General features: G+C 40.2%; 1 protein-coding gene across 1 annotated transcript; it reads right to left on the reverse strand.

The window, feature by feature from the left end:
* Positions 1-241: 241 nt before the first annotated feature.
* Positions 242-12575, reverse strand: ARG1 (arginase 1). The gene is made up of 8 exons (XM_037844534.1): positions 12450-12575; positions 7788-7860; positions 5363-5537; positions 3172-3331; positions 1836-1930; positions 1408-1512; positions 1050-1186; positions 242-830 (listed from the first exon to the last, which is right to left on the reverse strand). Exons 1-8 carry the CDS (start codon positions 12504-12506, stop codon positions 664-666), a joined length of 969 nt encoding a protein of 322 aa, XP_037700462.1. The 5' UTR covers positions 12507-12575; the 3' UTR covers positions 242-663.
* Between the last annotated feature and the right edge of the window lie 2751 nt (positions 12576-15326).

Consider the following 15326-nt stretch of genomic DNA (forward strand, 5'->3'; position numbering starts at 1 on the left):
TACCTAAGCCTGTAATTACCCATTTTAAAGTTAAAGAAACAAGAGCCTGAGAGTTTAAATAGCTTCTCCAGATCTTACAATGTTTAGAGGATGATGATTTCAAGTATTTTAATAGTAGTTTTAAGTAGTTTTAAGCTTTTCAAGTATTTTAATAGTAGTTTTAAGCAGGGTGTGTGTGAGTGTGTGTGTGTGTGTAAAAACAATTTGTATTTATTTAGAAACATAACATAGGCACAGAAGAATCATTATAAAGAGTTTATTATAAAAATCACCTCTTTTGAACAACATGAAGATATGGCAGCTTTTCAGGTGGGGTAATTTTGACTACTGATACCAGGACTCCCACTGTGGGGGTGCAGGGGTGTTATATAGATGTGTTTATATGTAATACCAGCAAAATTTTAATTGGGAATCAGTGTATACATACTTCTGTTTCTAAGGATAAATTCTTTAATTTCACAGAAGTTAGAATTTACATCTCGAATTTCACACCAAGAGGAAAGTCCGTTTGTATAGTGTATACTAATTATGTTAATATTTTCTAAGGCAAAACATGTTTCTGAAAAGGACAACCCTTTGGGGCAATAACTGCAGACTTAAGTAAGTCATTAGATTTGCTAATTATGTCATTAGCTGTGAACTTTTTGTCCAACGTTTCCATAGCTACTTCGGGGGGTTGAGGTAGTCGTTGGCTTTATGGTTACCCTCCCGAGCAACTCCAAAGCAGGCCAAGGTTATTGCTACTGCTGTGTCCACTGTTCGAGTTACTTCTTCTGGTGTCTTCCCCAGACGGGGATTCAGTTCCATTATATCTAATCCTGAGAGCAGCCCTACAATGACACATAGTAATAATGTAATTTATAAAATAACGACATTTTAAAATTCAGTACAGATGGACTTGAAAGATTATCCAGGAACATAAAGTACCAAGGATCAACCCAAAACACTTTGTCAATGCATCGTGTGACGGACTTTCTGGAAGTGTCCTCAGGGGCTTGGCTTTCCAAGCAGGGAGGGAGAAATATGTACTGGCCCACATTTCAACCTACCTGTTCTGTAAATTTCCTCCGTAATGTAGAGCCCTTCTCTGTAAGACAGACCTCCCAAGACTGGGGTGCCAGTAGCAGGTGTGTGAGACGGGTCCAGTCCATCCACATCAAAACTCAGATGAATTGGCCTTTTCTTTCTTTTAAGAAGTGGGACAGTAATTCAGTTTAAAGGTGGTGGTTTACTATTTGGCGGGTATGTATTACTCTTGCTTTATAAACCGCATCACCCAGTGAAGTTCCATGATTTTACTTAAAGGCTTTATTAATAATTTTTATTGATAAATGTAAGTAGCAAGTGCCCTAATAATATTTATGCTTTGCCACACACACATAAACACATACACACAAAGCTTCATACCTTCCTAGTAGATAGCTGAATGTTTCTTCCATCACCTTGCCAATTCCCATTTTGTCCACTTCAGTCATTGAAAAGTATTTAATACCCAGAGTTTTCAAAATGTAGCTATGAGAGAAGAGATATTAAGGTAATCTACAATTAAAAAGGAGGCTGACTCTATGCCCTCCTGTTTCTTTTTAAGGAAAAGGTCAATGTGGTAAATACATGAAATATTTAGGTTCTGTGAACTGTATTTCTATCTCAATGTATTTTATCTGTATTTCTAACAGACAGTCAAGATATAAATTGCCTAAAAAATACATCCATACAGACATGTGTGGATGTACTTGGTCTTTAAATAATTTCCTCTTGTAGGTTTTACCAGGAAAGCATACCTAGCACCCAAAAGGCCAAACACAAAGGTAAATAACATCAAAGAATAAACTTACTGCTCCCCAGGGTCCACGTCTCTCAAGCCGATATACACGATGTCTTTGGCAGATAGGCAGGGCGCTACCCAGGAGAATCCTGGCACATCAGGGATCTAAAATGGTGATGTTTCCATTTGCTTCAATAGGCTTCTCTTGGGCACACCTCACATTTAAAGTTAAGACCGTTTGGCTTGCCTGTATCTTGCATTTAGAATGCAACTTTCAAGAGCATCATTTTAAAATGATTCCGAATTGAGAAGGGGACACCTGCCTTTCCTTGTGGTACTTTTCATTGGCCTTATCCAGCCTCTCCCTGTTCCCCAGAACCATTTATCAGCACTTCCCTGCTTGGGGCCCGTTCCTGCTGGGCCCTGCTTTCCCAGGACTCTTCTACAAAGAAATCAGTGTGCTCCATTAACTTTGGCAGCTTCCTCCTTTTCTTCTCTTTCTCAATAAGGGACTTAATCCAGAAGATGGTCTAGGGGGCTAAGGGAAATTTCTGGCCTGACAAACCTTAGGTTGCTCCTCACATCGTCATATGACATTACCTGTTTATCCTGGAGCCCAGCTGGGTTGTTCCATGTGCTAACTAGACATTTTGCCAGTTTATAAACCTATCACTTGGTTGCCAATTCAGGAAATGTTACTTCTGAACACTGAGCATCAGGAGGTTTGAATCAACAAGGATCATCATAAGGGCCAATATATTACATCTATTAGATATGACAATAAAAGTTTGGAAATACAATGCTGAATCTCAATCTAGAATTTCATCTCACGTCTTTTAGAATCAAAGTTTCCAGGAAGCAAGGAGATGGTTCCTCTATGATTTAGATATGTGCTGCTTACAGTAAAGGTGTGCAGTGATATAAATCATTGTAATCCTGCCTTTAAAAACTCCATTTTTGGAAAGGCCCTTGGATGTGGAGGGGACACTTTATACAAAAGAGAGGCCATGTGGCATCTGGCAGAAAAAGGAGGAGTTAGGAGATCTGGTTCTGAGTCTTGCTAGACACTTGGCATATGATCTTGGACAAACTGCTTAATCTCTGAGTCTCTACTTATTTATAAAGGACTGCTCTTTTCCCCATCCCTCTTCACACTAAAAAAGGGTAACTCCAAATGGAAGACACACATAAAGTCAGTTTGCAAACTATCAAGTAAAGCAGAGGTCAGAACCTCCTCACCCTTATCAGCCACCTCTTTGCTTCCACCTCTTTGCTTCCCGGCTGCAGAGAACATGGTTTGAGGTTACCAAGAAGAAGATAGCATAGGGGTTCCTACTTCCCTGTCACCTCCTGAACTGCTGCCAAAGATCCTTCTTTGGTAATAGAAATACCAAGCAGCCTCTCACCTTTCCCTTCAGCTCCTTCAGGAGGAAAGACACCGGTTGTCCGTGCAAGTTCCCGCTTGTGGTTGTCTGTGGAGTGTTGATATCGCTGTGAGCATCCACCCAAATGACACAGAGGTCAGGGTGGACCTTGGCATGGCCGGAGATGGTGCCAATCGCCATACTTCAAGGGAAGAAAAGTCCGTGTGAACATCGGGCTCGCCAAAAGAACACACACAGCTGGGAATGTATTAACTCACTTCATGCACTTGTTTGTTTCCCTGTAAGTCAAAGGGGCTGATATTTCTGATAGGTTTGAAAATGGAAGTGCCAATTAAACCATTTTAAAAACGAAGTATAGCCTATGGTTAGTACTTACTAGCCAGTTATAGTTGCAGTGCTATCTTTACTAAAACTTTTGTGACTATTTTTTTTCAAAACCTACCTTCTAATCAAACAGCAAATATAGTATATCCAAAGACACAAATGTGTGTAAAAACACTTGCCACACCAGAAATTCCCTAGCATGAGAGGCTCTTCAATTCTGAGTGTTAAACCTTACTCATTTTCAGCACTTTCATCTCCCCTGGCAAATACTTAATTCTCCCGTGTATTATAACAAGATCCTCCCATTTTTCTACAGTTTCAGTTACCTCCTTATTGTGAAATACAGTAGAATATAACATATATACATAGAAGTGATATCTTTCCAAGTGAAATTTAACAAAGAGAACAAATTTCAAAGACTACCATTTTTCTAAAACCCAACTTTTTGCAATTGGGGAGCATCACTCAGAAGTCCTTATGCCCACTTCAGCCAGCAGATCCCGGGTGCCCACTCACTGTTCAGCTCTCACATCCTCTTTGCTTCCTACTCTGGCCACACGTTCAATGACCTGCTCCTACCCAGCTCCAGAACCATGGAATCCATCCCAAAGACCTCAAACTCCAGAAATTTTGTTTAATGGAACATCTAAGTAGTATTTTACACAAGAATGAAAAGATTGGGATTTACTATACAGTTGCTGGGCTTTCCCACTTGTGAACATTTATGTATCATTCAGCGAACCAGGAACTTTGGGAGCTCAAAGTGGAAACTGTACCCCCTTGAGGTTCAGCTATCAACCACTCTGCTTGTCTGGTTTTCCCTTCAGGTTTCTAGTCTTTTGAGCATTTGCCACTCTTTAATTTTTCCATTTACAAATCTTCCCACTTAGAAAATGAGTCCCCGGTTCCCCAGTTGCTGTTTTGTTACAAAACCCTGGCAGCGGTTTGGTTCAGGAAGAGAAAACGGAGGGGCTCAAGGACTCGACTCTTCATCAGAGTCAGAGTAACATTTATGCTATTTGATCCAGTCAGTCCAATTCTGGCAAAACATCCCAGGGCCTTGACAGTAAACATTAAGAAGACGCATGCACAAAAGGGATCCTTGCCACAGCTATTTGTAACAGTGAAATTTTGTAAATACTTGCATATCAGTCAATGTGGATGTGTATAGTGCTATAATGTCTTGGTGAAAAATTACACAGGAATAAAAATGATGCTTGTGATGCTTATTCAAAAAATGAAGTAACAGGAAATCTGCATTGTAGATTAAGAGTAAAACATAGGATATAACCAACACACACACACACACACAGTTATTTTAAACACAGTCACGTACCAGGAAAAAAATATGCCAGGAAGGATATATAACAAAGTGCTTATACTAGTTATGAGAGAAGTGCAATTACCACTAATTTTTTTTAACTTTTATATACATATTTCTAAATTTTATAATGATTAATTTTATAGTAGAAAACATCCACTTTTAAATTACTGGCCTAACTGAATTGTTTGTATTACCAGTAAACAAATATAACAAGCTCACTACAAATTTCCTAAGTGCTTATTTATTTAGAAATGTAAGGCTGTGCTAAATATTTCTCTAAAATCCATTAGTATTTCATGAATTTTCAGCTATAATAGATAAAGATATTGAAGACTTCAGATAAAGCTCATTGTATGTTGCCATAATCAAGTAGTTACTGATAAAATTAAAAGGAAAAATGCCTAAAAGTTGGTGCAGTCATGTCCTTTGGGACTAGTAGGAATGGAAGAGGATGATACAGACCAGGGAGTTCCCCGCTGCATTTCCTGTCTTCTCCTGCCCGTGGCTACACTTCCATTATACCGTTTGTACCAGCCTCCCAGAGACGTAATCAGTCAACAAGACCTGTGATCTCCGCCCAGCACCAGGCTGGTTCTTCCATCCTTCTTGACATCCGCTACCACGCCAGCCAGCTGCTCACTAGCTTTTCCCACCGACCTCGGATTCTTCACAATTTGAAAGGGACTATCATTGGGGACCTCAGCAAAGATCAGGTCCCCATAATCTTTCACATCACACCCTATAATGAAAATCAGAAGTTCCAGGTCACTGGGTGAAGAAAGCAGATTGCAAAACGGTATGTGTAGGCTGATTCCAAATTCACAACATAGACATCTTTTCAAAAGTATAAGCAAAGGAAACACCTGGAAGGACGGTCAGTGTCATCTCACCAGGGTCTGCTATATACCTTTTGGTTTGGGCCTTTCAGGGGATCTTTCTCTCTCTCTCCCTCCTTCTCTCTATTTATGTGCCTATGTGCTTTCTAACTTTTTTTTTTGCAATAAACATGTTCTTTTTTTTTGTAGTAAAGAAAAAGCTAAAAAGAGTTTATACATTTTGCCCAGAAGAAAATACATCAGTCTTTTCTAAATTTTCTGACACTGTAATAACAGTTCTTGACTTGAAGCCTGTCTGTCACCTGCAAAAGCAGCTCCTCTGTCCATTGTACCTACTCATAGTGCTGTTGTGAGAATGAACTAAAAACATGTGCTTAGCCTGAGCCCAACACTTAGGAAAGTTCAGGAAATGAGTCTAGATTACCAGACATATTTGTGTGTGGGGGGGGGGGTATTTTTATTGCAGTAACATATATACAACATAACATTTCCCATTCTAACCACTTTCAAGTATGCAATTCAGTGGTGTCAGTTATATTCACAATGTTGTGCTACCACCACCACCATCCATTACCAAAAAAGTATATGTTTGTAATAAGGAAAAAAATGCAGATAACTCAAAATTTCTAAAAACCCTGCTGTGCATTCTAAACAGCCTTGCATTAGGCTTCAGAAGTCCAGAGTTTCATGTAAAGCAGTGATACGGGGGAGGTTGCATGTTTTATGGTTAACTATGCATTGTGTATCATATTTATTACACATCTGTCTGAATACATGGCTCAGTAACACAGGAGACTTAACTCGATATAAAATGTGACTACATTATGCTTGGTAATCTATTTACTCAAGCCTTCTGTTCTCCTACGGATTTTGTTTTTTTTTTTCTTTTTAGCTTTATTGAGAATAATTTTTATTCACTAAATTCCCCCATCTTAAGTGTACAGGTCAATAAGCTTAGTTACAGTCGTGAAACTACCACCCCAGTCAAGTCCTAGAACACTTCCCTCCCCTGCAAATTTCCCTCACGCCCTTTTGCAGTCAATCCTCTTCCCCCAGGCCCAGGCAACAACTAATCTGCCTTCTGCGACTATAGTTTTGTCTTTTCTAGAATATCCTATAAATGGAATCATGCAATATGTAGTCCTTTGTACCTGGCCTATTTCACTTGGTCTGATTCTAGATTCACCCATCTCCTTGCCCATGTCGGGACTGTGCGTGTCAATTGTTGAATATTGTCCACCGCATAGACATGCCACATTTTTGGGTCCATTCACCAGTGAATGGACATTTTTTTGTTCCCATTTTTTGGCTGTTATAAATAATGCTGCTCCAAACATTCAAGTGCAAGCCTTTGTGTGGACGTGTGTTTTCACTTGGGTAAACACCTGGGAGCAGAATCTCTGGGTCAAGCGGTAAATGTATATTTAGCTATTTAAGAAACTGTGATACTGAAAGTGGCTACATCGCTGCATTCCCATGAAACACAATCCAATTCCAGTGGCTTCATATCCTCCTCGCCAACACTTCATCAGGATTTTATATATAAAGATAAATGCACTCAAACCTATCCTTAAGTATATATATATACATATTTGCATTTTCATGTCTATGTTCATGTGTCTACAGACATACCTACACTATGCAGACACTTGGATTTGTTATTATTATCACTACTATTATTATTACTGTTACATTTTCTTTCCTTTCACAAATAAGGATCCTTTTGTGAGCCATGCTGCCCCTTGCCTTTCATTTCCAATTGCCCTGACACCCCACCCCCACCCCAGCTCCCCCCACTACAGATTCTGTTATACAGAAGTTTGGCTGGAAAGACAACATATCTGAGTAAGGATATTTGTTTTTGTCAGAAGGAATATTTACCAACAATATGTATTGAGCATTCTCCCCATACACCCTGCTTCTTTTTGTTGTTGTTTTTTTAACTTTTTGTTCTTATTTTTTGTTTTTTTCTTTGTTTTTGTTTTATACCCTGCTTCTTGTAGAGGATGTGCTTCGATGGTTACAGCCAAGGCTGCAAGTCTGTGGTACAAATGTCACTCTGCTGTGGGACCACCCCATTTTCCAAGAGCCTGCTCCTTCCTTCAGAGTGGGGAAGGAAATTAAACTGATCATCTTTTGACTTAAAAAATTACCTTGTTCTTTAAGTTTCTCAAGAAGACCAGCTTTTCTCAAAACCGTAGGGCCTTCTTCCACCCCTCCTCGTGGCTGAATAATTAAAAAAGTAAATAATTCAGATGTTGTCATGACCATCAGTCATCCACACCAGGAACCCTTTTCATTATTTAAGCAGTTGAAGAGGAATTATCAATGCTAGGCATTTCATGCTATCTCATTTAATCCTCACAGCAAGGTGGACTGAATTATTCCTAAGTCAAGTATGAGAAAATAGAGACGGAAAGGTTATGTAATTTTCCTATAGGCACATAGCTAGTAAGTGCTAGAGTTTAGGTTCACATGGTTTGGATTTCAAAACCTTCATTCTTTCTTCCCACCACACCATGTTATCAACATATTGAACCCCTATTTCATGCAGAAGCACTTTTTTTATATGTGGAGACATAAAAACTAAAAGGAGAGGGCTTCTTTCTCTCTTGGAGCGACTCATAAACTAATATGGGATTTGCATGTTGGACTCTGCCCGGGTTTGAAGCTGTTTTGTCCCCCAGAAAAGGCCATGTTCTTTTAATCCATTCCTGTGGATGCAGACCTGTTGTGGGTGGGACCTTTTGGTTAAGTTATTTCAATTGAGATGTGACCCAGCCCATTCAAGGTGGATCTTAGTTCTCTTACTGGAGTCCTTTATAAGAAGATAAAAGACAGAAAAAGCCCAGGGAGAGCTTAGAGAAAAGCGTCAGAGAAGCAAGAGAGGACCAACAGGTGCTCAGAGAGGAAGCCATTGGAACCAAAAGCAGAAAGCAACGAAACCCAGGAGAGAAGGACCAGCAGACACCAGCCATGTGTCCCGGATGCTGGCAGTCTGTCTTTGGAGTTCAAGTGTCATCCTGTTGATGCCTTGAGTTGGACATTTGGCCAAAGAACTGTAAATTGTAGGTTAATAAATCCTCATCATAAAAAGCCAACCCATTTCTGGTATATTGCATTCCAGCAGCTTTAGCAAACCATAACAGAATCCAATTACAATGCACTGGGAGTCGCTTCAAAGCAGATACCAGATGCCACGGCAAAAAAAACAGGGTGCTCCTCACTCAGCCAGGGGCAAGACATAGGAGGGAGGGCTGCCTGAAGAGGTGGCATTTAAGCTGAGTTTTGCAACATGAATAGGTATTCACCAGGTAAACAGGATGGGACAATGGAAAAAGTTCACAAACCAGAGTAACAGCTTGGAAAAAGACATAAGGAAAGAAACAGTGTGGATGAGAGAAGCCTACATGCAGATCATCACAGCAGGAAGAAAAAGGCTCTTAGAAAGAAAGTTGGCAACAGGGAAAATCATCATCCGGGAGCTGAAACCACACAGGCCAACCCCACCTTTCAAGTTCTGAGCTGCTTAAGCACAGCTGACCCGAAATGGCTACCTGTGGTAGTTTGAAGCTGTTCTGTACCCCCAGAAAAGGCCATGTTCTTTTAATGCATCCCTGTGGGTGCAGACCTGTTGGAGGTGGGACCTTTTGATTAGGTTATTTCAGTTGAGATGTGACCCACCCCATTCAAGGTGGGTCTTAATCCTCTTACTAGAGTCCTTTATAAGAGGATAAAACACACAGGAAGTTAAGAGATGAAATTAAGAAACTCACAGAAAAAGCCCCAGAGAAGCTGAGAGGAAACCACTGAAGCCAAAAGCTGGAGGCAACAAAACCCAGGAGAGAAGGACCAGCAGACGTCACATGTGCCTTGCTATCTGACAGGAGCCCAAGCTTGCCAGCAGCCTGTCTTCAGAGAAGATATCATCCTAATGATGCCTTAATTGGGACATTTTTATGGCCTTAGACTGTAAATCTGTAAGCTAATAAATCCTCATTGCTAAAAGCCAGTCCATTTCTGGTATATTGCATCTCGTCAGCTTTAGCAAACCGAAACACTACCCTGGCTGTTTTTACATCAGGGAAGCTAGTGCTCTCCCTCCTTGCAGTGAGTCTTCTCTAGCCCCTTGGCTGACTGGAGGTCTAAAGAAAAAGTGCTCTTATGACTCGTTCCCACTCAAATTTCCAACAAGGCTTTCAAAGTTATTTCCCTTTGTCACATGAGATGTGCTAAAAAACATGTCTCTCCCTAAGATTGGGTCTATTTTACCAAACCAAGCAAATCTTCCCAATTCAAATGACCAGATGGTTTGCCCCAGGCACCAGGAGAGCCCTTGATCTCATTTTCCTGACCCGGGCAGCAAGGCTGCCACATGCTTTCTCTGACACATCATGTTCCTTTACTCCAATCTCTTTTCCCGTGGCCCCCACCCCCACCCCAAGTAGATAGAGCAGCTCTTTCTTTAAACCCCAATAGGGCACTTCTTGGCTCAGATTCTGCCTTTGATCCTTCTTGTGTTTTTCTGTGTGTATATTTGTTTTTGTCTTATTCCCATGATTAGATTTTGTTCCAAAGTTCTCTACATATGGGGCACTATTTTTGTGGTGTAAGGCTGCTCCACAGCAGATGTTCAAAAATTGCCAATTTGATAAAACTCCCTGACTTTTTTATTCCCCCTCTTCCTTTCAAACTTTAGAACAAATCTGGTCAATTCCTTTGTTGACACTGTGTTTGCTCTAACAGAGTTGTTAAATTTCCCAGAGTGACGTTTTCTTGGATGATTTGTCATTTGATTGGTTTATACTCTTTCTCATGATTGGTCTTCTCTCTTCACATGGTTTATGTGACACTTTGGCAATGCTTTGTCAGTTCAACTGACATTGGGAACTGGGCCCCAATCCCTAACTCTGCCCTCCTGGCCACAAGGTTAAGGTTCAGTAGGGACTCGTGTCCCCAGAAGAGGCCTCAGCACAGGTTAGGGGCACAGGCTTTGCAATCAGACACACCTAGCTTGGCCACATGCTGTGTGACCTTGAGCAAATTACTCAGCCTCTCTGTGCTTTCATTAACTCAACTGTAAAATAGACATAAGGTCTCCCTCAGTGTTTGCCACCCCTCCCCCACCCCTTGATGCCTGGTAAGGGGGTGAACAGCGTACAGAGCTCTTTCTTGGGCACCTTCCAGCACCAACCTTGTAGTTTTGTCCCTTTGCCTGCTTGTCAAACTATTATCTCCATTTAGGTGGGGACAACTGCTTATGTGCTAGCCATTCTTTCCCTATTCTACGGCTTAGTGTAAAAAAATCTATCTCAGTCCCTCCTATCCTAGGAAATTAGCTTCATATTTTAAGGAGGGAAGAGTTGTAGGAAAAAAAGAGAGAGAATATCTGAGAAGGGAAAATTCATGAGGCTGTATTTCAAAATATTATCCCAGTACAGTGACCGTGATTCTCCACACCAGACCTCGTTCTGGGGTCTGGGGCCCAAGCCTGTTCAGTCCCTCTGTCTCTCGGTCCCTCCCTAACTTTCCTTCTTTTTTATTTTAATCAATTATCTCAATTCTGTCTTTGTTATAAACTCTTTCAAGAATAGGTGAGCATACTGTGGATTTCACCATTAACTCTAGCATTGGAAGAAGCACTTCTGTCAGCAAACCATCCCTGTGTTCTGGGAGAGAACTTTGCAGTATTTCCAAGAGAAGTGAAGCAGTGTTTGCAGACCCAAATGCAACTTGGGTCTCTAACCTCTGACCTCTACCAACTCACTTTGCAATTAAAAAAAAAAAAAAAAACAGAGTGCAAAAGAAGAGTTCAAAACTTAGAGCCGGGGAGAGAGGATAAAATGCACCAGATGGGTAAAAAGAATTCTGAGAGGCTGGAGAAAGGCTCTGGTAAAAAAAAAAAAGCTAAAACAAACACCAAACCCATAAACTTTAGGAGTTCCAATTCACATGTTGTCTTATTTGTTTCAGAGTTCTTGTTGTTTTTTGTTTTTGTTTTTTTTTCCTTTTTAAGCACAGACCCATATTGAAGTCTATGGTTTTCTGTCATCTCATTAAACAGCCGGAATGAGTGTGCCCAAGCAGAAAAAAAAAAAAGACTACATATTTAAATGTTGCTGGCAGGTTTTGATTCACAGCTGATTGGCTCTAAGACAATCTAGAATTTTCAAAAATCCCCCAGTCCTTTCAATGTTGCCGACTTGCAATAGGGCTTCTCTCTCTTTCCTTTTCTTTTTTACCCCCTCAAGGAGAAGTACATAAAACAGCATTCTGCCTACTCCATGAACTAAGAGTTTCATAGAGCCCCAAAACAATAGGAGTCACTTACAAAGTTGAATAAAGCAATCATATTTTGATTAGCTAAATTAAAAGAAGTCTGAAGGTTGTCTCCAATCTATGAATTTTTTCCAAGCACAAATTACATAACTAAACATACACATTTTCTTGAAATTCTCTCTCCCTCTACATAGACACTGTAACACGAAAGGACACAAGAGCAACAAATCCAAATGAGCAGCTACAGTGTGGAAGCAGTCCATTTCCAGTCAAATAAAAATGCTTTCTCTTCAAAAATATAAGGAAAAATTTAGGAGATTCAAATAAAATTGGCTTTGGCTATGATTGAGAGTCACCTGCGTTTGGGACCAGAACTGTACAACGTTGCAATATGGTAAGAGAACCTTAAAATGTGTATATTTCTAGGCAGGACTGTATCGGGCACTCACAATAACCAGACAAGAACACCTTAATAATTTTAAAGTCCAAACTTTTCAAATAAACTCCAGTTACTAAAAGCCTGGCTCTGTACTCACCTGTCCCTTGGAGAAAGGCGCACCAATGATCCCTATGGATTTGGACTTGGAACTCATGATCTTGACACTTCTCTCTCTGCACCCGAGGTCTCAGCCCTTACCCTCTGCAACCCTCAGTGACGGAAGGCACACATTCTTTCCATTTATAATTGGCTCAATTGTTTACCTTTATTCTAATGAGGGAGCCTGGCTCCACCCACTGAACCCTAACATGACTGAAGTCAACAGAAAACTTGCAAGTTGCTCATACATGATTCCTCCGAATCTGTCTCAAATTAAATGATCCTTGTACACTCTGCCAGTTCACACCCCTTTTAAAAAAGCTGGTTGGATGACAAACTCCTTAGACCATTGACGATTAGGTGTGGTTTCATAGAAAGTGCTGAGTTTCAGGGCAGGGCATTTATCATCTCAAGCCCTCTAAGTCCTCCTGTTTAAAATAAGGTTTGGAACAGGTGAGATGGTATCAGATATCTTCCAGCCCTAAAACCCCAAGTTAAGGTTTCATACACCAGGATAAATGGTTAATCCACGAGAGACATTTCATATAAGGTACTATCTCAGGGCAAGAATAGGACTTCCTTTTCCTATCACTACATAAAGAAAAGATTAATTGTCTAATTAACAATGCAGAGGTATTACCACACCAATTGTGAAACATGGAATGCAGGGAAATAACCATCTTTAGAATAATAATCAAGGCATGCAAACAAAAGTAGCTAACATTGAGTTTTTAACATGTGCCAGACGCCCTTCTGTTTTATAGTCATTAACTTATTTAATTCTAATAACAGTTGTAATGAGTCCCATCATTAGAGCCGTTTTACTGATGAAGATACTGACGCTCAGAGAGGCTGCTCAAGGTAACACGCAGATTTTAGGGGAAGAACCATGATTCAGCCTTAGGCATTTTTGATCTGCCTAACCTCTGTACTTTACAGTCTAAGCACACTGCTGTGTGCCCCTGGAAAGTTGTTTTTCATCATGCACAAGGATGGATTTACAAGACATGCTACTCTAAAGATCCGTCCAACTTTAAAATTGTATGATTGTAATTAAAAAGGAAAAATAACATAGTAGAAACTGACGTATTTTTCCTACCAGTGGAAGAGAATATTGTGGGGAAGGTTAATTCTGTAAGGGCAGGGAACTTTGCCTGCTGTATCCAGTTCCCAGAACTGTGCTTGATATATAGTGGGCATTCAGTAAATGTATGTTGAACAAATGAGTAAACAAAGACCTCACAGGTCCATTTGAATAGACCCATTTTCCAAATTGACAACCTATCATTTACTTGTATATTTGCAGGTATTCTTTGAATATCTTAGATATTAACCTCTCATGATGTTGACATGGCATGTGTTTTTTCCAATCTGTCATTGGTCTGATGACTTTGACTAGGCTAGCATTCAGAATCCTGAATTTTGAAACAGACAATTTAAAAATTTTCCCCTTAAGTATTGTGGATATGCTTTGCTTCCTCACACCAAATCACAAATAGATATTTCTACATTTTTTTCAATTTGCTTTAGAGTTTATTTTCACAGTTAGATCACTGTTGCATTTCTGGATCAACTTTGTATATTGTGTGAGTCAATTTCCCAACTTTATTTTTCCTTATATAGTCTATAAGTTTCTTCAACAACATTCGAGAGGCCCACCCGTTTCACCCTTGATTTGAGGTGCCATCTCCATCATACATGAAGTTCTCCTCAATGCTTGGGACTTCTGAACTCTTTCTTCCATTCCATTGACTTACTTGCCTGTCGTCATCATTGTTTGGACATTGTCCTTCCTTTTCAAAATGTATTTAGCTATTCATAAATCATAAATATCTACATATATACATACATGAGAATTTTTACTAAATTTATAGACTATTATGTAGAAATGTGCTATCTTTCAAGTGTCTTTGCCAGCATTTTCTTTCTTTGAAAAACTCTAACATCCTGAAAGTTCCTGCTATATCAAGCCAAGATTGCCTTCCAGACATTTAATCCATAGGTACAAGCCTTGGATACAAATAAAACACACTGTCTCTTGGCTGTCATGTCTGTCTTGGGTTCTCTGTTGTCTTGGCTGAATAGCTCCAAACACCTCATCAGTTTCTTGTGCTACACGATTTCCATTCTCCTTCAAGTCTCCATCCTGGTCCCTCTCCCCAAACCATCTTCTGGTTTGCTGGTGCCTTCCTTAAAGGAAGCATTCTGAACCAAGGGCAGATGCAGCCAGAGTCCAGGTGTAGCCAGGTCACTGGCTCCAGGTCACTGATAAAAACTCTGAACAGGGCAACACTTACGTAAGAGCTCCTTGGCATTGCACCGGAACCTCAACCCATACTGTCGTAGTTCCAGTGATTAATGATCAACATGTCCCCACAATTCCCAGCTTGACTGCTGCATCACGTCCACACAGACATCATAAGGAAACCTGTCAGGTGTCTCAATAAACTCTAGCTACTCATTGTTCCCTTTTGCCAGCTACCAGTCTGACATCCCAGTCAAAGGCAACCCTGACACATCCTGTTCTTGGTGAATTCATGCTGACCTTGAGTGGTCATTGCTCTCTGTTCACTGTAAATATAAATCATCTTTTCAAATCCCCAAAGCTCTCATCTCTGGATTTCTGGATTTCTAAAGGAAGAGGACTGAGGCATCTTATCTATGTCATCCCATCTAAGAAAGGTCAGAGTTCCACTTTCTCCAGTTCAATTCTTTAATTTATTTTGGAGGGCATATGTTGAATTTTAAAAAGCCCTCTACTAGCGATACAGGCCTCTTAACCAATCTCATGATTTTTCTATTCTACCTGGCATTTCCCTTGGCCTGAGACCATGTCTTTTTTACCTTGACCCACAGTCACTAGAGTGAGATCTGG

This window comes from Choloepus didactylus, chromosome 7, assembly GCF_015220235.1.
Source record: "Choloepus didactylus isolate mChoDid1 chromosome 7, mChoDid1.pri, whole genome shotgun sequence".
Lineage (NCBI taxonomy): Eukaryota > Metazoa > Chordata > Mammalia > Pilosa > Megalonychidae > Choloepus > Choloepus didactylus.

Excerpts from the sequence above, each read along its gene's own strand:
- ARG1 (XM_037844534.1), bottom strand. The coding sequence starts at position 12,506 with ATGAGTTCCAAGTCCAAATCCATAGGGATCATTGGTGCGCCTTTCTCC. Across the intron at positions 7,861-12,449 it reads CGCCTTTCTCCAAGGGACAG|CCACGAGGAGGGGTGGAAGA; the intron begins GTGAGTACAGAG and ends TTAATTATTCAG. Across the intron at positions 831-1,049 it reads GGAGGAAATTTACAGAACAG|GGCTGCTCTCAGGATTAGAT; the intron begins GTAGGTTGAAAT and ends GTGTCATTGTAG.